Source organism: Lagopus muta, chromosome 8, assembly GCF_023343835.1.
Source record: "Lagopus muta isolate bLagMut1 chromosome 8, bLagMut1 primary, whole genome shotgun sequence".
Classification (NCBI taxonomy): domain Eukaryota; kingdom Metazoa; phylum Chordata; class Aves; order Galliformes; family Phasianidae; genus Lagopus; species Lagopus muta.
In genome coordinates, this window is record NC_064440.1 from 33,280,572 (window position 1) to 33,307,163 (window position 26,592).

A 26,592-nucleotide genomic window follows, 5' to 3' on the forward strand; every position below is an offset into this window, starting at 1 on the left:
AGGACCAGCCACGCTCAGATGATGCCCTTCAGTTTTCTCTTAGAGCTTTGTTGGAAGTGAGGCATGTTAGATAATCTGGTCTGGACTGTGGGCATATCTGGTCGTGCACATGGAGGGGTGCCCTACAGCTGTAGGCTGCAATACAGAGCCAGAAGAGGACTGCTTCCAGCAGCAGCAGTAGTGCTGGTGGATGAATGAGTCCTCACAAACTGGCCTTGAAAGAAAGCTGCTGTGTCACCATCCCTGGAGTAGCTCAAGAAACGTTGTACGTCTTCTACCGAGGGATGTGGTTTAGTGGGAAATACTGGTGGTAGGTGGAGTGGATGTTTTTGGAGAGCTGCTCCAGCCATGGTGATTCTGTGATTCAGTTCATCTCCTGGGGAAAGCATAGGGAGGTGAACAGGGCCAAATGTCAGTGGAGAAATCTGTGCTCTGAAATATAAGCTTCTGCAGCCTCTCAAAGCTTGCCAAGCAGGACAAAGATCTCAGTGATTACTCATGTCTTAATTAAAGTAAACAGATTTTGATCAGTTTCAGAACTTTCACGTTTCAAGATCAGTCAGGTAATAACTAAGCCATCGCTTGTAAGGTCTCCTGTTTCCCCACAAGATCTAAGAAAAGGATTAAATGGTATTTCTGTGCAGAAGTAACGGTGACTCTGAGCAGCCTGGTCTGGTGGTTGGTGACCCTGCTTGTGGCAGAGGGGTTGAATCTTTAGATATTTTTAGATAATTCTTTTCAACCTGACCATTCTATGATTCTGTTTTATTGCAGACTTGTAAACGTGTAGAGTCAGATGAGTAATATTTGTTTATGTATCTAGAAAACGCTAGTAAAACATATGTATTGTGTTCAAGGCTCATTCTTCTGGGGCTAAGCCTTCCTAGTTGCTAAATCTTTCCTTTGCTTTTGGCAAGAGAATCAGGAAAAGAAAGGAAGAAGGGGCAGAATTGCACCCTTAAACTTATCGGTTCAGTCTGTACCGCTGCAGGGCTTGGTCTTCTTTTGCACGCCCAATTTACTGTGCACTAGACCACAAGTGTGAGCTGTCAGGCTCCTGCAGCAATGAACCTGGAAATGGTTCCACTCCTGACACCGGCAGCAAGCAGGACTGCAGGCTGTGCTCATGGGCTTCAGATGGCCCTACCGGTCCTGCACAGCACACCCTGACCTTGGTGGTGGCCATCCTGCTTCTGCTCGCTACTTATCTATAAACTCTTACAGTGGACGTTGTCTGAGAACAGTAATGAAAAATGATTTCAGGTAATTTAGTAAGTCAGAGATGGCTCTGCAAAATGGTCCTTGCCAGAGAAGCACTGCCTCACAACTTCTTCCAGGCCAGCGCATTCCTTGTTGTTTTGCACAGCGCTTAGGTTGTGAAGATCAACATCTTCCATGAGTGCTGACTGATAAGAATTACACGGAGAAAGATTGAATTCATGTACTTCCTATATTTTTCTAAATATTTTAAGTATTAGAAGGACTGTGTATCTTCTCCCAGAAACAGTAGTAGCATGTGCTTCAGCATTTGGTTTTCCAGGTGTCAGATGTTAGTTAGAAAGAGGGCACAAATGAATATGCTGAATTTGAGGAGAGCTTCATTTTACTGAAGATGAATAATAATTGAACGAAGTGTCTCATATTGACAGCATCACACCAACATATATCTTTTTAGAGACAAATGTGCTTTGCAGAGAAACTGTCCTCGCATGTCAACGTCGTAGAAAATGTGTTGCGTTTAGTGAAATAATGGGTCAAGAAAAAATCATTGTCATAAATGATGGTAGGTACTTTTTACTGAAATACTGGTAGTTTTACATTCTTGACATGAATAATTGGATGTGTCATGTGTGAAGCTACCTAGAAATAAAATAGAGGTCATAAAATGTAAAGACATGATAGGATGCATTTATAACAGCATAAAACAAACTGGCATTTTAATGTCTTAAGCCAGCCCTTTTGCTATACTTGCCCATTGATCTTGGCTGGAAAAGTTCTATGACTAATTTAAGCACATTTTGGAGATAAAGCCATATAATGGGAAATTGATAGGATTTGTTTTTGTTAAAGGTATTCTCCCTTTAACTGCTACAATCCTATAACACGATCAGAGCTGATCTTGTGTGACCTTACACAGCTTCCCCAGAAATGTTCCGTCCGCGTTCTTGCAAGTGACTTTCCAGTGTAATTTACTTTGACATTTTGCTTGATAGGGATTGCAGGTCACATAGTAGGATATTACTCTACAGGCATGAAAAAGGGTTTAGTTTAGTGCTCGTTCAATGGATTTGAGAGAGTAGCTGCTGGAGAAGATGGCGCAGTTGGAGAGGGTTTGTGTGGTTAGTGCCTTCCTTCAGAAGGCATGTAAGAAGATGGTTGCTAGAGGCCCTGATTCCAAAGTACATGCTGTAATCTCATTAATTTCAATTGGTTTATGGATGCTCTTAATTACTGTGCTTGAAATGAGATTTAATATGGTTCTGCAGTAGAACGACTATGACTAACTAATCATTGAAAAAGCATCATCCTACCACATTTCTTTACAATGAGAGCTCAGTGTAGAAACCACTTAAATAAAAAAACAAAGAATTGTGACAGATATTCTCTTGTTTACATAGGATTGCTAGTGTAACCATGAGTGTTTCTTTAAAAAAAAAAATAAAATTCAAATAGTAAAAGAATTGGCAACACGTGTTGCTCTTGTTTGTTTGAACCTTTAGAAATGAGTATGGAGCACCACAGGCTCTCCATCTCTCCATTGCTTTGTGCCCCATATAGTCTGTGGCAATAAATACGTCCAGGCAGTCGTAAAATGTTCCCATCAGGTAGTTCCAGCTTGTTCTTAGCTCTGTGTGGATGCAAAAGTGCAGTGTAAGAGATACCTAACTGCTATCTGTATTTTCTTTTTACTCTGCAGATGGAACGGCTAACTAGCGCATAATTTGGCTGCTTTTGTGTTTTAGTGTAGGTAATGCTCAGTTAAGCCTTATGGAAGTGGCAACATCACATATCTCATTTTCAGTGCAGTTTTACCTTTTGAATTTGAATGGGCCATTCTGGAATGTGATTCTCCAAGGAGAAGTCTCTTAGGAATTGAGCAAGGCAATTTCTTCCATTGCTGTTAGGCTGGTGATATCGATAAGGGTTACACTAATTTCAGTGCTGACATCAATGGTGTATGTGTGTTTCTGATGACTGTAACAACCTGCACGTGTTGGTTTGGACCTCTTAGGAAGCACTGAAACCCAGTGAGGGTGGAACACAGTTGCTGATTTGTTGAAGGGCATCGTTAGTGTATCTGATTGTAAGGGAAGGAAAATAAACCCAGTAGAGAAAAAGGAAATGCTGAGGATCATTACTCACAAGTCAAGAAAGCGTGTGATGTTTTACACTTCAAAAATACTACAAATGCAGGATCTGTGAACACGTTCACCATGCATCCTGCAAAATACTGAGCTACGGGGCAGTATTTGTACTGTGACATAATTAAGGGTCATTCAGGATCTTTGTCTCTGGATTTAAGCACCAAGAGAATTACAAATGCCTATGAACCAATTCTTCGTAGACGAACGTCCCTCTTTTCCATACTAATGTTTTCAGAGAGAGCAAAGCTTATATCTATGAGGCTGTGCGTTCATAAATAGGAAAAAAAAGCAACAGTTAATGCATGTTGCTGCAGATTTATTCTAATATAGATGAACTTAAGCCATTGGATAGAAATATGAGCTTTTGTGAAAAACAGGATGGTGGTCTACCCTTCTTACCAAGTTTTTTGGGGAAAAAGAATACCTAAATAAAATATTCTCCTCTTCTCTAAAAGATAGCTTGTATACAAGACAGTCTTGCTGAAATTATATCTCAGCTGGAAGGAAAGATGAGTTTATTTTATATAGCAGTTGGAGATTTTTTAGAAATATCAGTCAGCCAGTTCCCAGAGTGGTAAATTAAATCTTGAGAGCCAGAGCTCGCTCATCAGTACGCAACGGTATGGAAGTGGCAAGGAGAGAGACTGACAACTGCATCAGGTCTGATTGTGCATGTTCTTGATGGAAAAGTACAAATCATTTCCTTCCCGTCTGCTCCTGTCATGGTCCATCACTTTAGTCCATTTTCACCTTCTGAATGGGCCCTCCTGCTTTGGCACCTAATTAATCTCTTGCAAGCCTGTTCTTGCAGCCTGTCTGCCTGGGGTGGCCCATATCTGAAGGCACTGACTCAGGGACAGCATTGCCTTGATTTCCATTCCTTCCCACCCTTTCCGAGCTTTCTTTCATCCCCAAGCCCCCTAAGCAGGTGAAGGTGTGATTGTCCCTCTGCCTTTGGAGAGGGCACACACACTGGTGCTACTGGTAACGAAGCACTGTCACACTGTGCTCTGTAAAGCTGTTCAAAACTGGTAAGTGCCCACAAAAGCACATGGCATGATTTTGGTTGTGAATGTTCAGCAACTCGAAACTGCCTTTGGTGTAACAGGCAAACAGCAAATCACTGACCCCTTTTGAAAAATACCATTCCTCTACACAAATGGAACTATATGAGTGGAGATGAAAAGGGCACCCTATGTGCTGTAAAACATTGCTACGAGGCTGTGAAACAAAAAGTTGTTTTATTGAAATGATTTCATTGTCGTTTATCAAGCGATCATGAATATCAGATCCAGCGTGCACTGAGTGCTAACAGCTGTGATAATTTATCAATAGTTCAAAATGAGGCCTGGTGATAAAACAACACACTCAGTCTATATAATAGATAATACTGAAGAGTACAATGTATTACCTATAATAGAAAAACATAGATTCTGTAAAATGATACATGTAGAATCTAATATTCCTTTCAAATATATTTCTAGGATAATATTTCTGCTCAGATGTAACTTATCTCCCTTCTGCTAGCTCTTCTGTGGGGACAGGGTTGGTGTTCGGCTCAGCACAGCATCTGCATTTCAGTGGGAAATGGAAAGACAGTGCAATAGGCTGAGAACTCAGATCAGTGGTTTGGGAGAGCATCCATCAGAACCCTTGAGCTCTGTTGGCCTGCTTCTGATCTTCAGAGCTGTTGATACAAAGCCTGCAAGAGCTCCGAGAGTCTTCTGGCAACATGCAGGCAGGAGGCAAAAAAAATCACATCTTTAATTCCCTCTGCTGACAGCTTCCTTAATAAATATTGTAAGAAATTCTCAGTTAAGAGCCACCCAGTAATCTAATTTGCAAGCCTCAATGATATATTCAGCAGCCAGCTCGGGAGGTGCATTTCCACTGTCAGAATCACATGAGCAGGGAATAAAATTCTGAGCTGTCACTGAGAGCTGTAGTAATTTATGGTGAGTTGTTGGCTTTTATTTTTTCCGACTGTATTTTAAGCCAGCTCAACAAAGACGGTAGAGCTGCTACTGACTTGATCTTGACTATGTTCTTCCATAGCATGCTCTCCTCCTTGTACATTTTCACAGGTTCTAACATCACAAACACTGCTAAGTGATGGTGTTTTATCTATAGCTAATGAAATCACAGATGAATCCCATATCATGGGTGACTTGTGTACAGCCACACTGGCTAGTGAACACGAGTTCATTTCAGCCCCCCTCTCATCCTGTGTAGAAGTAAAGCCTTTGCCTTTTCCTCTGGTGTGAATAATCCCAGATCTGTTTGTTGCTTTCTGCGTTGTCCCATTGCATCACCCTTGGGATCTTCTCTTCTCCTGGACTCCTGGATTTTAGGTATCATTCTCTTCTGCTGTCCTTACAAAGACCAGATAGAAGCCAAACACCTTGTATAACATCATCACTTTGTAGCCATCTCCAGCCTGTTTTGTGCAGTGCTCTAGTTGTTGTCTCTCTAGTAACTGCATCAGGAAGAGCTTCCAGTGTAGTTTTCCATCTGCGTCAGGTTCATAGCCTGAACTGAGAAGAACTAGTATCGTTTTCTCAGAAATTAACCCATTAAAAGATAAGAAAACCAATCAAATGGAGAAGAACGCTAAACAGAAACCTGTGGGATATTACTTCATAGCTGATCAGCAGGGAGAGGGCTGCATAGAAACTAGGAAAAATACATAAAGTCTGTTATTAACTCATCTCTTGTTATCCTGAATGACAAGTGCTGTATTTCTGTTGTCTTTTACAGTGAGAGATGCAGATATACCATGCGTGGCCATAAAGACTCAGTCAGTAGCATTGAATTTCTTCCATTCTCCAACACTGTACTCACAAGTTCTGCTGACAAGACTTTATCTCTCTGGGATGCCAGAACGGTAAGCAATCTTCTTCCTGGTCTTTCTGGAATTCAAGCAAATTAATGGCATGGATAGTAGGAGAAAAATGAAAGCCAGTTTAAAATCAAAAGAGGAGGTGAGGGTGATGTGGCAGTGGAATGTTCATTAATGTAACTTATTATTCTTGGACGAAAAATATCACCTTTTAGCATGTCGACAAATGGACGTGCACCTAAACAACTAAATAAGCAGGTAGACTTTGATGTGAGTGATGGTTTGGATTAGGATGCAGCACAGTTCAGTTTCCAGTCAGAAGATAGAAGGGCGTCAGTTCAGTTTTGTCTGGCTGCTTTTTTAAGCATGGCGTGTGCTTTAAGGAAATGGGGAGAGATAGCATAGGAGAAATATAAGATGCAATAACTTGGAAGTCTGAAATATTTTTCTTCATTTAGAAGGAATTCCCCTCAGAACTCACTGCTGATTTCTCATGCAATATGTATGGCTTTTCTCCTGAACATATTGCTGTAGGCAGTGTCAGAAACTGCATCTGTTCCTTTATTTTTCTATACCTCCGTTCTTTAGTGTAGGTATAAATGGATTTAGTACCTTGCAGGTAGTAATTGTCCCTGGTGCTTTGCAGTCTGCAAATATGTAAATCCTGTTCAGGTCGAATACAAGTACAGGGTAAGAGGCATTTTCTTCTCTTTCATCAGGAAGTTCAATAATTATTGCTGCTGTTGTGGTATTTCTTACTGAGCAACTGTTGAAATTCTCCAGTTACCACTTCTGTTGGTCGTGCGGTCACTCGGCATTTTGTGATCAGTGCTAAACATGGAATTGCCCACAACACAGAAAGCTGTGTTGATGGAAGAGGTTTGAGAGGAAAGAAGCAAGAAGCTAATGCTGTGTATTCATAGATATTGCCATCAGAGCTCTACAAACACAGCATGAGAAAAACTGACGTGAAAATGACAGTAGAATATTTGAGATGCTCGTTATGCAATTTCTATTTTGGATCATAGGAACAGACTGAATAGAAGGTCATTTAGTAACAGTCCTGGGCATAAAGCACAACTAGTTGGAATGAAGCCAGCCAAGACTCATTATTATTAAATGCCTTGGTTTGTAAGAATATTTGATATCTGAACATGAATAATTCAATCAGAGAAAACATTGGAATACAGACAGAAGTGAAAAATCATTGGAAAGCAATGTTTCTGCTTTGTCTTTAGTAAATCCTGCATGGAACTTCACTGTGCAAATGTCTCAGTAATCTACTGTCTATAGCAAATTAACGTTATGAAAGAAAAATTCTTTTAACTATTAACTGAAGAAAAAAGCCCTTGACCAGTGCTGCTTTTCAACGAGTAAGTTTGGAGAAGGTAGGAGAGGCCTTTTGCAAAACCAAAACTCTGTGTATGGTGTTCTGTTGTGTGTTCATTCAGTTCAGTTGTTTCCCCATTTGGTGGGAAATGTTTCCAGTTTCAGAGATGTGCCCACACTGAAGCATCACTTTGGGTGGCAAAATCTCCGTGAAGATGCTATCTCCCTAAATACTGAGTGATAGTTAATGTTCCCTCCAGAAAGATGATGAATGATTTTCTCCCATTAATTTGGAACAGAATATTTTCTCACCTCTGTAAGATCAATTAGCATTAAGGAGTACATTTAAGATAATTTTAATGAAACATGAAAATCATACTCCGGTTTGTTTTCTCATAAATTAGATTCATATTATTAATCACATCTTGCTCTTCAATCATTAACTTCAGTCAGCTCTTTATTATTAAAGATAATGGATGCACAGAACTGTAAGTCAGGGCTGTGTAAGTTGAATGGACAATGAGCTCTGGATTTGGGGTAGAATGGAACATAAATCTTTGTAATTACTAAGCTGGGGCTATAATGCAGCCTTCAGACTTTGGAAATATGTGACTGCTTTTTTATTTTTTTTTTCCTAGATAACATAGGGTCAGATCTAATGGTTAAAATGAATTTACAGCACAATGACTGTAATTTTAAAACTAAGTTATATATTGCCTATAGGGAAATGAGAACACAGAACTGGCAGTATTTAGATGATTATGGCTCTTTCCAAGCATTCTGGGCAGAGAAATGGAGTTGGTGTTGGATTTAGGTAGGAATTGTCCTCATACTGCACCAGGCTGCCACTGGATTGTATGCATGAGCCTGAGACTGCAATTCATGGTAGGGATTTCTTGCCAGTAGAGCTGATGGCACTTGTGCCAAGATAAGCTGTGGATTTTACTTCTCTTTATGCCAGTTTCATAGAAAGATGATCACATTCTGGCTTCTAACCAAAATATTTTCTTGCTGACACATCACAGTGAGCATCTCTGCTCATGAATTGCAAAGTGCTGATAAATGTAAGAGGTGCAAATGAACATGAGACCCCAAGAGTACAAGTTCACCTACCTGTGTTAATTCTCCTGGTGATAAGCAGCCTGCTGCTCATCTGCATTGCCCGCATTCTGACGAGGGATTTTGGGGGCTGGTCAGATTTGCTGGGATAACGCTTGAGCCAAGCTGAGTCTTTGCTCTTTCTCAGTCAGATAAAATACCTAGTGGTTTATACACTTAAATAATTGAAGAGAAGAGAAGAAAAGACTTGCGTTTTTCGTTCTACGTTTTTGAAATGTATTGATTTAGTAACTCTCTCACCTGCTTTCTGCTTTTTGAAATGTCAGGATCTACAGCTGGATATCTCATTTATTAAGTTGGACACCAATTGTTGTATAGAAGTCAACATTCAGCAGCAGTACCCTGAAAAATGTGTCCTACCAGGATTTAGGAGGACTTCTGTTTGTTCATAACTGGGCAGTGCTCTTTGTGTTTTGTGGAATCATAGAATGGCCTGGGTTGAAAAGGACCACAGTGATCATCTTGTTTCAGCCCCTGCTATGTGCTGGGTTGTCAACCACCAGACCAGGCTGCCCAGAGCCACATCCAGCCTGGCCTTGAATGCCTCCAGTGATCAGGCATCCACCACCTCCTTTGTTGGTGTGAGGCTGAGTGTCAGTTTTGGTTTCTACACATATTCAATTGGTTGTAGTGAAATAATTTAATTGTCCAGAAAGTAATTCTGTCTTCATGATTTCCTTTCCAATGAAGCCTAGCAATTTAAGGTAAGCTCTATTTTTCTCCCTTCGTTCTGCAGAAGGCTGGGGATAATAATACCAATGAAATAATCCCACCTCCACCCCACTATCAGGCTAAGCTCCCTGACACCCGAGCAGGAGATTATTGGGCATCTCAGCTTTATGCCATCTGCTTCAAAACTGATTTACATAGGAGTGAGGCAGCTCTGCAGTGACCGGGTGTAAGTTCCAGCTCTGCACATCAAGTTTTATCATGGGCTGTAATTTGTGGGCTGAACAGCATGCTCACAAGTTAAAAGCTCTGAGGTAGTGTGTTCTTTGATGAATAATGCAGGCACCGATCTCTGAAGAAAAAGGGGGAGACAGGATCCGGTTGTCCCAAATCCTGTCTGAAATAATTCCCAGTAATGATAATTAGCTCTCCTTGAGCTAGAAGCTGGCTGTGGCCAGAATGCTCTCATTCTGGCATAAAGACCCCCTGTTCCAAGGCAAGGGAGGGGAGTGAGAATCCAGGCAGAGCTTCATCCTGAGCTGGAGTCTCTTCATGGACATGAATTAATCGGGTCTCTTTCAGCCACTAGAAGAGGTTTATGAGCATGGTAAGGCTTTGTATGGTGGGACATGCCAAATATTAGGGCCAACACGGTGGGTGCTCAGCCCAGCTGCCTGACACCCACTTTGCAGGTGCCCTCTGTACCTGCTGCCCTTCTGCAACGAGGGCTTAGCTGCTTGTGTTTTGTATGGATGCAGAATAATTGCAGGGATGCTGAGCTAAGCTCCAGTCTTGCAGCCTTCTTCTTCAAGGTGCAGCCCATGTAATGCCTGAGGCGCAGGGCAGCCCTGCTGCATTGTGCCTGAACGCTGCTCAGCTCTGACTTGCTTAGCATTCAGTGGAATTCTTCCAAATCGATATTTTCCTTGGGTAACCTTCATTTGTTCTTCTCATGAAATATGAACTATCTTTTAGACCACTTATTTTTTCAGTGTTTATTTTGTCAGAATTCAGTAATCTCTGACTTGGGAATTCCCTAAAATAACCTGTTCTCTTTTTCCACTGAAATATGAGTTATCTTTTAGACTAGTTGGTTTTCAACACGGGTTTTGTCAGAACCTTTTCTTCAGTGGTTTAACTATATGTGAGAACACGCAGATCTTTGTAGGGATGCTGCCTGTGTTCGTGCCTGTGTGTAGGTTCATTTCACCTCCTGGAGTGGGCATTCACTGGACTAAAATTCAGGTAAGTTGTCTGAGTTTAAGGATCAGATACAGAGCAGCCAGGGGAGGATGTTTTGAAATCCATTCTGGTTCTGTTCACGTGTTTTGCCAAGTCCAGTTGATTTATTGCCAAGTAAACACCTTAGACACAGAATTATCAGTCAGAAGATCCTCACGGTATTGGGTTTGTCAGTTTTATTTGAACCCTTTTGAACTCCAGAGGAATGAATTTGAGAGCTGAGTAGATATACAGGAGAGGTCATTTAAAAAAATCATTGAGAGGCAGTTTATGGTTCCAGTCAATCCTCTGCAGAAGTGGGTTAAAGATTGAACTTGTCACTGTTGAAGATGAAGACTTCTTCCATGAGAACTTTGAAGCTCTTAGTGTAATTGAATTACTTTGTTGTGCGCAAGGGATGTGCATGATTAAGTCCAGTTCCTGGCATGAAGCGCAACTAATTTGGTGTTCCTGATTTTGTTCTACGTGTTTGTAAAGAATGCCTTCATGTTTCAGAACTCCCTGTCTTAAAATGAAAAGAAATTCCCGAGTCACTGTAAAATATGGAATCAGGATCAAACAGGTGTGAAGAGAGCCTATTTGCTCCAAGAAATAACATAGAAAAGTAGAACCTGAAGAGATTTCTGTGGTAGTTGTTTGGGCAGCCTTCACAGAGACTTAGTGCTTGTTTGTTCAAAGCAAAAAGTGCAGCAGAGGAAAAGTGTCTTGATTTCTTTTTAATCTTGAAAAATAATAGGAAAACGACTTGGTTATGGTCACTGGCGTTTTAAAAAATGCTACTTTCTGACTTTCCTCCAAAACAACTTCCGTGGGAAAAGGCAAACTTTGAGCATATAACTGCAGTTTGGATCACTTGACTCAGATGGAAGCAAGAATGTGTTCTGCGTTTGTTTTGTTGTATGTTTCTTTTGTTTGGGTTTTTTTATTCCTCAGAGGCAGAAGAACTATTAGCCTTCCAAATGTATTTGGTTGTTGTAGTAAGAACCCCTCTGTCTGTCCAATTTGGCTTTCCATTATTGACTTGTCCCTCCTTTTTCTGCCTTCCTGATTTTGCTCCCACATCAAGCCATGAAATCCAAAGTTTAACAAAGTGTATAATCGGTTGATCTCATGGGCTTCTTCCCCTGTTAAACTAGGCTTAAATTAGGCTCTAAACATTTTAGATCAGACAAGTTACCTTGTTTTGCAAAGCTCCAGGTGAATTAGCAGCTCTTAAGAGGTTATAATTACAGTTTCATTAAGCTGTTCCTTCTCATTGACATGCCTGCTCCTGTCCGTTGGACTGCAGGTCCTCTTGCCAGCTGGAAGGCAGCCCCATTTAACACCTTGTCTTTCTGTGCAATGTAGAGAAGCCACATTCCTGCTTCATTTCAAAGCGAAGCCTTTGAGAAGACCAGTGAGTTCTGTGAGTTTAAGATTAATACCCAGCTTGCCTCCCAATTTGTGGGGAATTTGTAAATGGCTTCATCTTGGCACTGATGTGGTTATTTAGTTGGATTAAAGTAACACCTTTTCATTGTGATATTCACAGTCAGGAGAGCTGCTATAGAGGAGGGAGCAGCAGGGTCCTTTGCAGGACCTCTGGGCATCTCAGAAGGCGTCTCAGCTCCTCTCTCATCCCACAGCCTCCCCGCTGGTCCTCTGGTCCCTTTCTATAGGGATACGTGACGCTGCATCCCTGCTGCTGTGCTCACAGTGCTGGTATTGCTCGGCTGCTCTCAGCCTGCAGCGAGGAGATGGGATGGAGGAGGGTACTCGTTTGCTGCTGATTGAATCAGATCTCATCGCTTGTAAAATTAGAGTGGATCAATTTTCAGTCGCCGCTGGTTATCTTAGAATATTAGTAGTAATTAGAGAGCTATAAATAGATAAATGTAAAATATGTTAAGTTGTAACCAGGGGGAAAGTGTTGCTATAGATTTCAGTAAACACTTTGCTGCGGTGGCTGCTGGCATGCAGAGCAGGGAGCGGGCTCTGCTGGAGCATGTGGTGCGACGGCATTTGGCTGCATCACCCATTATTCAGAAATGAAGTGAGAGAAGCAGAATGTGTTCCTGTCTGGGCAGCAAATAGATTGACCTGGATCTGAACTTCTTACCGACTGCCTGTGTATGTCTATAATGCGTGCACATGATGTATTGCAGGGCGTCTGAATTTAATTTTTATGTCGCCAATGTCACTTTGAAACAAAACGGGAATAAAGTTCTACAAAGGCTTTGGGAAGAGCCTGACTGCAGAATAACGTTTGCATTGACTTCTTGGTCCTTAAACTCTAATTAAATTATTGATTATGAAGCTGGCTGCTTTCTTAATAGTTCCTAATGTAACAATTAAAGCAAAGTAAGTAATTAAAAATGAAAAGATCAGTCTGCAAGTACAATCTTCAAAAGGTCATTTTCAACTTAATCGGTTTTTTTTTGAAAGAGGCAAGAGTAAAGCAAATGAATCATTAGTAAAATAGCAATTTAGTGCGTGTGTATGTGTAGTAATGTTATTACCAGATTACCAATGGCCACACAGTGCCTCGATTAATTAAAATATTAGTTAAATTTACTTAGGAGGTATTCTATTAACGCCTCTCTTCCCAGATCAGACTCCATTGGGTGAAATGCAAAGGAGGTCTATGGCCATAGTTTGATCCTGTTCTGAACAGTGACCAAGGCAGAAACCAGCACTTTTGGCCAAAGAGAGTGCCAAATTTCATTGGGACTATTCTTATGTTTTTTAGCATCACAAGCAGTGTTTGGTACTGTGCAAACCATTTATTAGCAACTTTTTTCTAAGCAGGAGAGGGAAGGAGACTTTTTAGAGGTCGTTGAAATGGCCCACAGGTGTCAATAGATGCGAAACGTAGCAAAAGGGGAGCACAAAAGTGTTTGCCAGAAAATTGTCAAAGCTCCAGTTAACATTGTCAGAAGGGAGTGGTGATGCTGATGGACTTAAGAACAGGTAAAGTTTCAAACTCTGAAGAGAAGAATAGTCAATAGTAAGCAAGTTAGGCAGCCAGGCATGGCTTACCTTCCCCTGAAGGAAGAACTCCTGCATTCTGTGCTGGCTGCATTCTGTGGGCTTTTCAGACAGTGCTCATAATGTTATATGAAGTAAAATCAGCTTTTGCATTGTCACTGTAATTTAACTATCATGTCCTGACAGGCCAGGGAGCAAAAGACGTTTGAGCTGAAAGCTTTATTACAAATGCTTTACCCTCTGTCACAGATCTTTCAGTATGAAACGCCTAGCTTACGTATCCCTGCAAAAGTAGCTAATTGGTGTGGTAGTACCTAGCTCTGAAGAATGGCTGTTCTGGCACCTGCTGACAAACATAGGCCGGTATCACTGTGCTGATTGCATGTGGAAGCTGACTGGAAACTAAGCCACACTTTGAAGTGTGCGTGTGGACGTTTGCTGAGCAGACGGCTGCTGTGGATCACAGGTATTCCCGTGCCCTGAGTAATTCATTAAACTGTGGGAGACAGAATCCAGATAAGCATGTACATCAAAGAAATATGTGTGCCAGGGGTATCCAGGAGGTGCCTGATTGCAGTGGCTTTATAGACGTTTGGGAAACTGACCCTCTGTGAGGAGTCAGTGTGCAGCAGCTGCATACCTTTCTCTAGACAGGAATTGTCATGCTTGCTTCAGTTAGGTTGTGCTTCAGCACATTTGCTCAGAACCCAGTCCCATTCTTGACAAGGCAGTAGGGAGAAAATTTACTGTTGCATTCAGATTGTATGAGAAAGGTAAATCTGTTAGTCTTTTAAGTTAAAGGCGTTGCATATGAAATGGTCTTTCTACTTTCCACAGTTAACTGTAGAATTTTCTTTCCCCAGGTAGCTGAGAAGAGAAGACTGTAGGTGTGAACTTCTTATGGAGAGCTTTCCTAGCGTGTTAGCATCTTCTCCTATCTGCCTGCACCTACTTTGTTATGCTAAAGAAAAGAAGTGGGTAGTTTGTTATGCTTCCTTCTGTCTAGATTGCCCAAGAGCTGCTGATGTGAGACCAGAGGGGAGAGGCCGTAAGGATGCTCAGACGTCTGGATCAGGGCTTCTGTGCAGACAGACTGAGAGCTGGCCTTGTTCAGCTGGCACAGGCCTTCCAGTGCCAAAAGCTTATGTGAGATGGGGAAGGATTCTTTCTTAGGGAGTGTAGTGATAGATCAGGGGGTGATGGCTATAAACTAGAAGTGGGTAGATTTAAACATCAGGAAGAAATTCTACATGATGAGGATTGTGGGGCACTGGCACAGGCTGCGCAGAGAAGCTGTGAATGCCCCATCCCTGGTGGTGTTCAAGAACAGGTTGGATAGGGCTTTGGGCAACCTGAGAGGTGTATCTCTGCCTGTGGCAGGATGGACAAGGTGATCTTCAAGTGTTCCTTCCAACCCAAATAATTCTGTGGTTCACATTGAAGTAAAATGTCTTCTCATATTTGTCTACTCTGAATATTTGACAGTGGGCTTTTATTTGTAAATTCAAAGACTACACTGGACTTTCAACTCTAGTATGAGCTGTTGTATATCAGAGTAACCCACTGTACCATCCCAGACAGCTCTGCATGCTTAAACTTAAGATACTTGATGACCTGGTAACTTTGCGTTCTCAAAAAGATTTATTAAAAAAGAAAAAGCATCAAACCTTTGAAATCTCTTTTCTATCTTTTAACATAAATATTGTGACTTATGTAATATCAATAAATACCTTTCCAGGTTGGTAAATAGTAAATCAAAGTGCTGGTGTACGCCCTGCCTGCGGTCTGTCTATGGCTTTATACAGGTCAGTGCCATCTAACCAGTGCAGCCTGTATACAGACTTACTCCTCTTCTGGTTCTCCACAATCTCAGTGGGTGGCTTCTTTAGCCTTCCTGTTCACACATCATTGCTGTAATAGAAAAAGAGATACTATCTGGGAAAAAGCATGAATTGTAAAACAGGCAGGCCTTTGGGATGACTTCTGCTGTGTTATTTATTGAAAAATAGGATTTCAGAGCTTGCAACTTATTGGCTAAAAAGATGTTTTCTTGCTGTTTCAATCAAAATGAAGTAGTCAGTTTAAGACCGAGTGTTATCCCGACAGAATGGTTGAGGGTCCTGGTTTTGCAGGCTGTCTAAATGGTTTGGGTAGTATGCTTGCATTAATGAATAGTGAAAGTTTGCAGTGGTAATTTGTACCTCAAATGCTTTGTCTATGATAGAAATGTAGTATATTTTCAGTGTACAGAGGCCAGCAAGCAGACAGAGGTTAAAACAATGCTATGCTTTGATACCCCCAAGGCCACAGCACGCAGAACTGTTGTTCACATTTCATGGTCGAAGTCCAACATGCAACTCTTGGATTATAATTGAATTTCAGCTTTCATGTTTGAGAGCACAGCAACCAGCTGAGGTCACTTTATGTTAAAAAGCAGTATGGTTTATCTAATATGAAACTGATATGAAATCTGGGAGATGCTTCTTCCTCACGTGACCAGGAATTTGCTTATGCGTTGTGGACGTATCACTTCAGCTCTTTTCTGTCTCCCCTTTCACCCTTTTTTGCTCACCTAGACTGTGGTGAAGAATCACATTAAAAGGTAGAAGTACTGCTGTTGTACAGCGTGCTGTCCTAATAATCTAAAGACAATTCAGCTGAAATCCTGAAGTGCAAAAACAGATTCAATTTTGTCTTTCTAGAGTAATTTTCTCCATTCCTGTCTTTTGGGTTATTATGCTGTAGAAAGAATTAAATTGATGCAAATGAGATAGGCCTGTTTGGCACGGTGGTGGTGAAGAAAAAAGTGCAGGTTTTCCTGCAAGGAAGCATCAAGTGCTGTACAGTACTAATGTGGACATAGGGGAGGCATTAGGATGGGCTGTGGGAGTGCAGCAGTAGTGATGCAACACCTCTTTTGCTCTGTACTTAAAATTGCTCCAGTAAACTGGGTTTCACAGAATCATTTGAGTTGGAAGGGACCCATAAAGGTCGTCTCATCCTACTCCCCTGCTATGAACAGGGATATCCGCAGCTCAGAGCCTGGCCCCCTTCTTCAGTTTGAAACCATTTCCCCTTATCCTGTCACAGCAGACCCAGCCTGCAGAAATAGAGCTGCGCATTCTCTTGTTGTTCTGCAGATGAGGTGATGGGATGGCGTGGTAATTGGGAAACTGTCAGCCAGCTGTGACTTGTGTGCGGTGCCGGTACCCTGAGAACCCTGACTGTCCCTATTTGTTGGCAGTGATGAGTATGGCTGCACTAATTACATACTGTAACTTATGTGAAGCAGTTAAGAGATCTATCTCCATCACCATGCTGGGCTGCTCTTCACTCACAACGGGATGGCGTTCCAATCAGGGGTGTGAATTACTGTGTCAGTCTAGCCAGCAGCCAGGTTCTCTTGCAGTGTAGTAGTTGCCCGAGCTCCCTCATTTGCAGGCAGGCTTCTTGTCAGCATGGTGGGAGCACTTAGAATTTCATCTCTGTTTTCTCCTCCTCTGTTTGCTGTTGTCTCCTTTATTTCCTTACCACAATTAGGCATACTTCAAGGATGCACATCTATCAAAGCAGTCGGGATGCAGTTTCTCATCCTACCGTCAGTCCCCGGTCAGGCACTGTCCCTTGCCAAATCCAATTGTGAGCACACTAATCCCATCATGAACGCTGAGTTTGGGTGCTTTGTGTCCCGCTCTTCTGGCAGTCTGGGCTCCATCAACTTCAATTCAGGAGTGCAGCCTCAGAGCCCATCTTAATTGTGATGCAGGTGATTTCTGAGCCATGGCAGAAAAACAAGCTTCAGCAGCAGCAGCATCATCGTTGTCTCTCAAGTTCAGATTTCTGGCAACAGTTTGCTGCAGCACAGTTTAAATTAATTGTTTCAGGACCTAAAGCCTCCTGGCACAAAGACAGGAGGAATGAGGTGCTGCCAGAAAGGTACCACCAGTTGATCCCTTGAGAACTGGCCTTCCTGTGTTGCTCAGTGTGGCTTTCAGGACGGAAAGCATTGACTGGTAAACACTGGTTTTTTAGTTTATTTGGCTTTCTGTTTTCTCTAAAAATAAATACATAATTACTGCATTCCTGTTCTTCCCCTCTTGTGGCTTAAGCCCAGCTTCTCTGCCTCCAAGTGCAATTCAGGCCAGCATTTTGCAAATGATAGTATTTTATATGCCAGTCCCTTACTCAGCTGATTGTTTCTTTCCCCTCACTCTTCTGAAAATGCTCTGTAGAGAGGCAACAATCTTTCAAAAGTCGACATTTATCACACGCCGATTGGAAACAGTGGGACAAAGCTGATATGCAGGAAGCAGAATTTAGCAATGCGACAAAGCCTTCGGACATAATCTTCTCCTGTTGGTGATTAGAATAAATATCAGTGGTTCTGATTTTCCACTGGGAACAAGCTCAGGATGGGGCTGAAGGTGCTCAGTGATGTGTGCTGATACAGCTGGGCCACAGTCCCACTTTTTATTTAAATCCTTTCTATTTTATGTGAGGTTGGGGCAAAAGCAGTGAATGGTCAGAGGTGGAGTCAGACCAGTGGGACCTGCTGCCGAGCCCAGCAGCTCTCCAGAGGTGCATTGAGAGTATGAGTGGGGATGGAGCCCTGGAAAATTAAGGCCGGGGTTTGGTGCATTTTGGAGAAGCAGGTGGCATATGCTGTTTCAGAGGCTGTGCTTTGGGAGGCATGTGACCTCATGGCAGATGCCCTTGTGCTAACTTTGCTTGTCAGATATTTTTGTGTCTGTCCTTTTACTCAAGGTGATTTTTTAATGTATTTTCCTTCTTTGTTCAGCAGAAATTATATTGCATTCACACCATTTACATTCTGATGCTGATGGTAACCATGCTAGGCGTAGAATCATACAATCACCAAGGTTGGAAAAGGCATCCAAGATCGTCCAGTCCCACTGTCCCCTTACCACCAGTAGTTCCCACTAAACCATGTTCCTCAGTACAGTATCTAAACATTTTCTGAACACTTCCAGAGAGTGTCAACATAGACTTCTTTCGTGGTAATTTGCTCTCTGAAACATTAATTAATGGTCAAGAGTAAATAGTTAAGCCTGAGATGTTGAAGGTGTTATTATTGGATGCTGCACAGTAACTAACAAGACAAGTTAGTGGTGCCGAATAGCATCATGATCAAAATCACTTTCTTGGTTTTGGTGATGACGTCTCTTTGATTTAGGCGTGCACATTTGAAAGGTTCAGTCATGTAAGACTCAGATCAATGAAGCATTGCCTGCTGGTCCCAATCAACATTAGCAATCGGATTGTGTTTTCTAATTAGCACATAAGGAAACGGATAATAAAGCTTCTTCCTAAAAATCTGTATTGCCAATTTCCATACCTCTATTCCAATTTTTTCTCATTTTTAACCTGCCAAAGTAAAATAAATGTCTGTTGAGAGTATGGAAAAGGTAATTACTTTCCTTATCCTTTAACTTCCTCTTAATTAACTTTTAATGTATGCTGTTACTCAGGGAGCATCCCTTAATACTCAATGTGTCTAAAACAGAAAAGACAGAGATTTAAATTATTTAAATAAGCATCTGCTTAACATGGAGGCATGAAAATTACAGAATCAGAAAAACAGTGGCTTACTGCCAGGAGAAAAAACAAAGTTGTTTCCTTTTCTATAAATCTTCTAAGCTTACAAGCTTAGAAGAAATGATCAAGCTTTCAGTTTCAGGTAGCATGGATTGCAAATATGGTCTAATAATATAAGCTTTCTGAGCATTAACAAATTAGGAGAGATTTTTGAAGGAGGACAGGGTATTTCTGTTTAAAAAAACAAACAAACAAACAAACAAAACCAACCATCTTTTGATTGTTTTTAAAGCAGACCTCCTTTTCTTTAAGAATGAAATGGAGGAAGAATGGCAGCTTCTATCTATAGTTTCTGCCTACCTAACTTCATAATGCTAATCCATAGTGTTATTAAATAATTCTGTTTAGATAAATTGGTTCTGTCTTTAGCAATTTAGAACAATCTTCTGTTCAGTAAGAACGTATCATAATAATTTCCTGCTTTTTATTTTTCAGCAGTTTTCAACTGTCAGGAATAGCATAATAAGAAGAAATATTTTGTCAAAGTGGGCTTGATTTCCAATAGTTGAATCACTAGAGTAAATGCAATTATGGTTGTATATCTTCCCAAATAATGAAAGTGATTAAGGGCTTGCCACAGACTTAAACACAGAGTATCTCTTGACATTGTTTGCAGACAATCTGGTCAAAGAGAATTTTGTCCCGCAATGGTGATTCTTCCCAATACAGTTTGTAGGAACAATTGTATTTTACAAAGTTCTCTTAATGCTAGGCAGCACCCCAGAGTCATGCCCTGGGATGGAGCTTTCAGTGCCAGCCCCATGGAGGCTCAAGAAGTGTGCAGAGCCCAGTGCCCGTTGTCCCTCACTGGGCTGCTCTCATGCTGAAGGACTGGATCCCAAGGATGCTGACCATAATTGGTGCTGTCAAAACATCCAAAGTGGAAACTTGCATCTTTTCCCTGTTTGAATTGTTTGTGCAAAATGAATCTTGCCAACTTTGTTTTTTTCCCCACTTCTTGACTTCGGTGTCACACTGTGCAGCCAGAGTTACATCCAAATGGAATACACCTGAGTAAAAGCAGGTCCTCCAGGGTCCTGCTGTGCTCCTCCAGAGTTTCAATGAGATGACAAGGCACGCAGTGTTGAAGAGGCTGTAGTGAGACGGGGGTCAGCCTCTTCTCCCAGGTAACAGCGATAGGATGAGAGATAATGGCCTCAGGTTGTGCCGGGAGAGGTTCAGGTTGGGTATTAGGAGCCATTTCTTCTCTGAAAGAGTGGGCAGTTACTGTAACAGGCTGCCCAGGGAAGCGGCACCATTCCTGGAGGTGTTCCAGCAATCTGGAGATGCAATACTTAAGGGTATGGTTAGTGGGCATAGTGGGCTGGGTTGACAGCTGGTACGTGATCCTAGTGATCTTCTTCAATCTTAACGATTCTCTGACTTCTTTGCTATGTCACACCATGAGCACAGCTGCCTCGAACCCAGCCCCATGCTCTTCCTTACAGAGGTGGTGTCGTAGCTCACAGGTGTGCTTGCAGCTTGTGCTTGTATGTGGGAATCCACAGGGGATGTTTCTCACGTGGGAAACGCTTCTGAAATGTATTTGCCAAATGCATGTCAGTTGATGTTTTTAAACTGGTCTGTTTCTTGATCAGGTATATTGTGTAACAAGTCTTTGTTTCTCTCCAACAAAAGTATTGCTAGTATTTAGCTCACTTCTGGTTGTTAGCAAAGGATATGGGCTAAAACATGAAAGAACACAGAGATGGGAATGAAACCAGGCCACCGTGCTGGGTGTTCAGGGCTGGTCTCTGAAATGGCAGCATTTCCCATTTCTTCTGCCTGTCTGGGGCTCCACTCATGATCTCCCTTTACAAAACAGTTGCACTGATGAGAAGCATTACATACAGCAGATGTGGCTTCAGCTCAGCAGCGTGGCTGTGCCCTGACATACAGGGAGCTTCTTGGGATGCTGTGCTTTGTGGCTGGGGGGTTACAACCTTCCTCTGCTCTCTGTTACCTTCTCTGAACACTGTGTGGGTTCTGTAGTTCTATACCTGACATCCTGGCGTGAGTAAAAGGAATCAGAATGATAAATTGGACAGCTTCAGGACTACAAAAATCGGGTAGACCTTGCTCCATTCTTTGTCATTGTCACCATCCCCGTTTGTGAGAGGAGGGATCTGGACGTGGGAAACAGAGGAGACAACAGCATGGAGTAGAAAGATCATGTTTTACTTCCATATCAGGTAACTGTGGATGGAGTAGGTTAGCAGAGAGACAGATGATAGCAGGACGGAATCAAATATAAATGAAATATGTGTCAAGAGATATGGAAGTAAAAGCAGTGGAAGAAGAGAAAGAAGAGGTGTCAGGAGGAATGGAGGACATAAAAGAGCTTAAGGGAAGGAAATAGCAAACAGAAAAATTGGAACGTATTATATATTTTTGTTATTTTTTTTTCTGCTTGGAAGCTTCTACCTAATAAAAGGCTCTATAATAATGATGGATTTGTAAGCTCCAGTGTCATTGCCCTCACTTCCCCTCAAAGCCATCTGGAGGCTGTCTGTAGCCAGCCCATTGAAAAGTATGAATTGCAGCGAAGAAATTCTGCCTGGCAGAAAGAGGGATTGGTAATCAATTCCCTTCCTACCAGGCAAGGCTGCTCCACTCCCATCACATTTGCTGTCTGCAGAAAGCCAGCACAGCCGGTACCGGGGGAGGAGCGCGATGATATGGATTACAAATCCTTCCCCTCGTGGCTGCAGCTTACTGTTGACAAACACCACCCACCTTTTGTTTGATAATTCAGTTGGTTTTGAGGACGAACGAGAAACTGGGGGGCTTTTTGAGTTTCGGTGCTGATGTTCATGTGAAGGGTTTGTGAGCTGCCCAGGCCATGCGTTTGAGGGGAGCTGGTGGCTCTCCCAGCTTACATCTACCCGTATTTTCTTTTTTGCATATCTGAGGAGCTGGGCAGACACACCACGTCTGCTCAGAAGTATGAACAGTATGAACAGAGCAGGCTGGGATCTGCTTGTGATGAGGAAGAGCGGTGCTGGATGTGAGGAGGAGCGATGCTATCCTCAGCTAAGGTGTAGGAGAAGAAAAAACAATCCCAAAGTGAAAACCCAAAGCTGAATGGGTCTGGGGCAGAGTGCCAGAGCACTGGTAGCGTCCAAGTACCATGTGCTCAGGTGTGAGCTTTTCCTCCCTCATTTGAGAACAACGTGCTAGGAGACCTGCAACACCCAATGATGAGGAAGGAGGCCAAAATATGGGGTAGGAGCACTGTCCTGGCATCCTCCTTAGTGCAAACTGAGGTGGGATGAAGGCATGTAGCAGATAGCATGGAGCTGCCTTGATCCATCGTGGGTAGAAGGGTGCAGGGGGAAGCTCGTCCCTGTGCTCCTGCTGGGCATACGGAGGGAATAAATAAAAATGTAAAAGAGGAATTACTAAAACTGTCCCTTGATAGCTAAATGGTTGATCATAAATTGGAGTGTCTATGCAAATGAAGTAAATAATTAAAAACTCCAAGAACAGCACTGACTAGGTGGTTGATGGCTGGCAATTATAAAAGCTGAATTTTTAATATGCATACATCTAAGGAGCCAGTAAAAATTAGCTCCTAGACTAATGGACTTGCCTTTCTTCCAAGGCAGAATTTTAATGAGAGCATTATTTATAGCAGAGCCCAAGAATGAGCGTTTTCTTGCTTAGTCTCATTTCTTTTTTGCTGACACTTTATTCATTAACCTCTGAACTTCTTTAGAGAAGAATAATGCCCTACACAGGGGGAGGGCAAAGGTCATTCTGACCCCCCCCGAATTAGTCACAGGTCATACATTGTTAGGAGAGTTGCTTCTGCTAACAAATAATATTTATAAAACCCCACTGGTGATATGTCCTCATTTCATGCTGCTTTCTGAGTCATTTATTTGCAGTTCAGCTCACTGAAGAGAAAATGTGCATAATGTGATATCTCATTGTGCTTCTTCTGCCACCCTGTTTGGTGGATACACATCTGTCTTGGAGCTCCTTGGGCACATATTATTAGAATCACAGAATCACCAAGGTTGGAAAAGGCCTCCAAGATCACCCAGTCCATCTGTCCACCTGCCACCAATATTTCCCCACTAAACCACGTGCCTCAGTACAACATCTAAGACACCTATCTTAAAAGAGACGATGTCTTCTGAGAAGAAAACTGTATTTCATTATTTACTAAACAAAACCATGCTTTTGAAGATGTTGAGCTGCAACAATTATAAGCTGAGAATCATGCGGGTTGCTCGGTCTGTCTGAGAAATGGAGTTTAGTTCTGCCTAGTGCTGTTTTTGAACTCAGCATCAGGATGCTTCCCGTGGCTCTTCAGGCCTGTATTCCAGCATGCTTCCTTTTCTCCACGTTGTGAAATGGGCTCGTTCCATTCTCATTGGAGAGTAAGGCTTCGGCAGCACAAAGTGCTGTTTAAGTAGCAGCTTTTATTCACGGCTGTTCTCATAGCAGTCTTCTTGCGTCTTGGCCCCTCGATGATTGAACGCTGAGAGGATCGCTCTGTAAGAAGTGGCATTTAATTTGGTAGGTGCCTGAATGTTGTTATGGAACAGGGTTGTTGATGTGTATGTCTACTGCAGATAATTCTTTTTTCAAATTAATTTTTAAAACTCTCTGGTTTTTGACAGTAATATCCACTCTGTGAGATATCTCTCCGTATCCTGGGATGTTATCAGATTTGTGTGTGACTCAGGTACTCTTTCATCTTCCTGAGTGTACATGGCAGCACTCAGAGATAGAAGGGAGTTTAGAGATGGTAACTTTGCATCACTGGAGCTGCCAGCAAGGTTTGAGATGCTGGGGCCAAAGCTTCAGCAGGATACAAAAGTAAATGGGCATTTGTATAAGTAATGAGAGTGTACAGTGAGAACATGAAATGATACCCATGGACAGCGTGAGCGTTCATTCCGTAGGCTGGACTTGCAGAAGTAGGCAGTTTCTTGTGCTTCTGGATTGGCACAGTGTCATCCTCTCTAAGTCTCATCAGCCACCATCACAGGTTGTGTTATTTCCAGCCTTTCCTGCTCTTGGGTTTGCAGAGTTCTCCTGAAGACACCCTTCTTTCACTTGTTTTACAAAGTGCCGCTGAAATTCAAGCTTGCATTTGCTCTTTGAAGATCCTGACCATTTTGTCTAATGAAAGCTAAGCCGGAAAGTGCCACCACCTGTCATTACAGTTACCAATGATCTTCAGATATCTAAGCTTTGTTGATGCTCCCTTTTGTGGGTGGTTAGCTCAGGTTGTTGTGGCTGTGCTCCAAATGCAGCTTTCTCTGTGAAGTCCTTCCATCCACAGGGTGGTCGGGGCACCGTGTGAGAGCCACTCCAAGCCCATTTGAAGTGGGAGTGTTTCAAGTTGTGTGTGTGAAGTTTCCTTCATATTCTTTTTGTTCTGAAAGACTCATTACCTGTTGTAACTACGCATCCCTTGGGTTGTTGTTTTTCTTTCTTAGGACTTCATTTACTTAGAAATACCTAATATGCCACAGTAAAGTAGAAGCAGGAAGCTTTTCTTCTCAGCCAGCCCAAGGCTTCACAGTTTGACAGGAGAACAGCTGTGTTGGGAAATTGCTCTTACAAGGGCTGTATTGTAGCTGTCCCTCTGCCACTGCTTCCCAACGAGCATTCATGGATGCTTTGAGTCTTTAAACCAAAACACAGCCTCTTGTTTTACCCCATGCTGCTTTGTATTCCTCCCCACCGCTCCTCCCATTGCGCTACAGGAGGCTGTGTTCTCTTGTTTGCTTCAGTCTGGAATTTCCAAGGGCTTTGCTATAATGCTGTGGCTTCTCTGTGCAGGAGAGCTGCCATTCCCATAGAGTAAGAGGCAGGAAGACAAGAAGTGCCAGTATCAGCTCCTGACTGGCAATGTGTTACGAACCGATCTGTTCAATCACTGCGCTGAACAAGGGCAGATTTTCATCAAAAGAAGCTCCCGGAGGGGTTATATACTTTGAAGGAAAATGCATTAATTAAAGCACTCTGAAAAATAGTGGATGAAGAAAAGCGTATCATTTCGGCTAGGTATTATGCTACGCTGAGTGCTTTTTTGACCTTCATCTCCAAATGGTAAATGGAAGGGGCTGCTTTGAAAGCTTTCATGTGTCCTGGTGGCACAACTCGATTGTTTCCTCTGCCGTTCCTCCTAGGAATTAAAAAAAAATAAAAAAAAAAAAGCAGGAAAAATATGATACTGTTACTATATTTGTAGCTGAAGCTGTTTAGAGCCCAGGCAGACTAGCATTAACAAATGATGATAATTAGGCTTGATTTGCATATTAAAATGGTCTTAATTAAACACTGATTCTGTAAACGTTTAAAGGCTGTAATCGATCTTTTGCAGGCTCTCGTGGTTATTTATATGATCTAATAAAGGCGAGAGGCTTTGTTAATGAGACCTCTATTTCCTAACTTGTATGTGTCAATGAGATTATTTCACCGACAATTACAGAGCAGGCTGCCATTAATAACTCACAAAAACCGAAGGCTGCAATCCTTTTGTCTGGGGCTCCATCCCTGGTACTGCTGTCAGGCTGCATACGTGTGAACCTGTTGGCTGCATGTGTATTTATACATAGATTTTTCTGAGATCCCCGTCACAGCCCTTCTGGGGCACAAATTCTGGGAAATATATTCTGTGGGGAGATTTTTGTCGATGGAAAGTGAAGCTTGCAGCGTCCTGTGAGCTGCTAAATAATGGATCTGTCATTTATAGAGTGTTGAGCTGTGTCACGGTACATGCGATCTCGGATATCATCCCCGGGCTGTAATAGGTTGAACTCTGTAAGAACTTTTCTTTAATTTAACATGTAATCATAGTGTAATTTCAGAAGATATCTTTGGAAAGACTGCCAGGTGTGTGACTTCATCTATCTGCTATCTTTTGCTGCAACGTGAGCATCTGGGGAAAACAGCGCTAAACCAGATGAGGAGCTCTTGTTTATCAGATGTTAAATGTTCTTCGTTCTATCTCCCCAGTAACCCTGTTAGCACCAGACAAAAACACTGGGGGGAAAGTGCTCCTACTAGTTTGGATTTGGGTTTTTTTTCCCCCAAAATTTTAATATTTGTCTCGCCTTCTTCTTGTACATGAAGGTTATATCAAGCTAGGCATTCATTTATAACTTATTTTGACATCAGCTTTGTCACAGCCTATTCCAAGTAAAGATTTTCTGCTTTCAGCACTCTGCACATGATTCTTTGAAGGTGACAGAAGTGGTTGCATGCTCTGTCATCCTTGTACGTTCAGTCACCAGCTCTTGTATTAAAAAAAGCATCTATTTGTATTTCATCTAAGTTATTAAGTTCATTAGGACATGTGAATAGGCTTAGCAATGCTAAACCAATTGGATGTGTTTTTAATGGTAAAACTTGGTCTTAAAATAATTCTTTTGTTGAAGGATTAATGGGCTGTATTGAACAGGTGGGACTTGGAAAATCAGT

The 26,592-nt window shown here is 42.1% G+C and overlaps 1 protein-coding gene across 2 annotated transcripts in view; it reads left to right on the plus strand.

The window, feature by feature from the left end:
- SPAG16 (sperm associated antigen 16) overlaps positions 1-26,592 on the plus strand; it is a 355,941-nt gene that overhangs the window by 218,738 nt on the left and 110,611 nt on the right. The window contains exons 13-14 of one of the 2 annotated variants that reach the window (XM_048953049.1): positions 6,123-6,249; positions 6,924-7,028. In XM_048953049.1, coding sequence (XP_048809006.1) covers positions 6,123-6,249; positions 6,924-6,935 — 139 coding nt within the window. In that variant the 3' untranslated portion in view covers positions 6,936-7,028. Of the gene's footprint in view, positions 1-6,122; positions 6,250-6,923; positions 7,029-26,592 lie in introns of those variants that run through there. The other variant, XM_048953048.1, reaches the window with a different exon arrangement.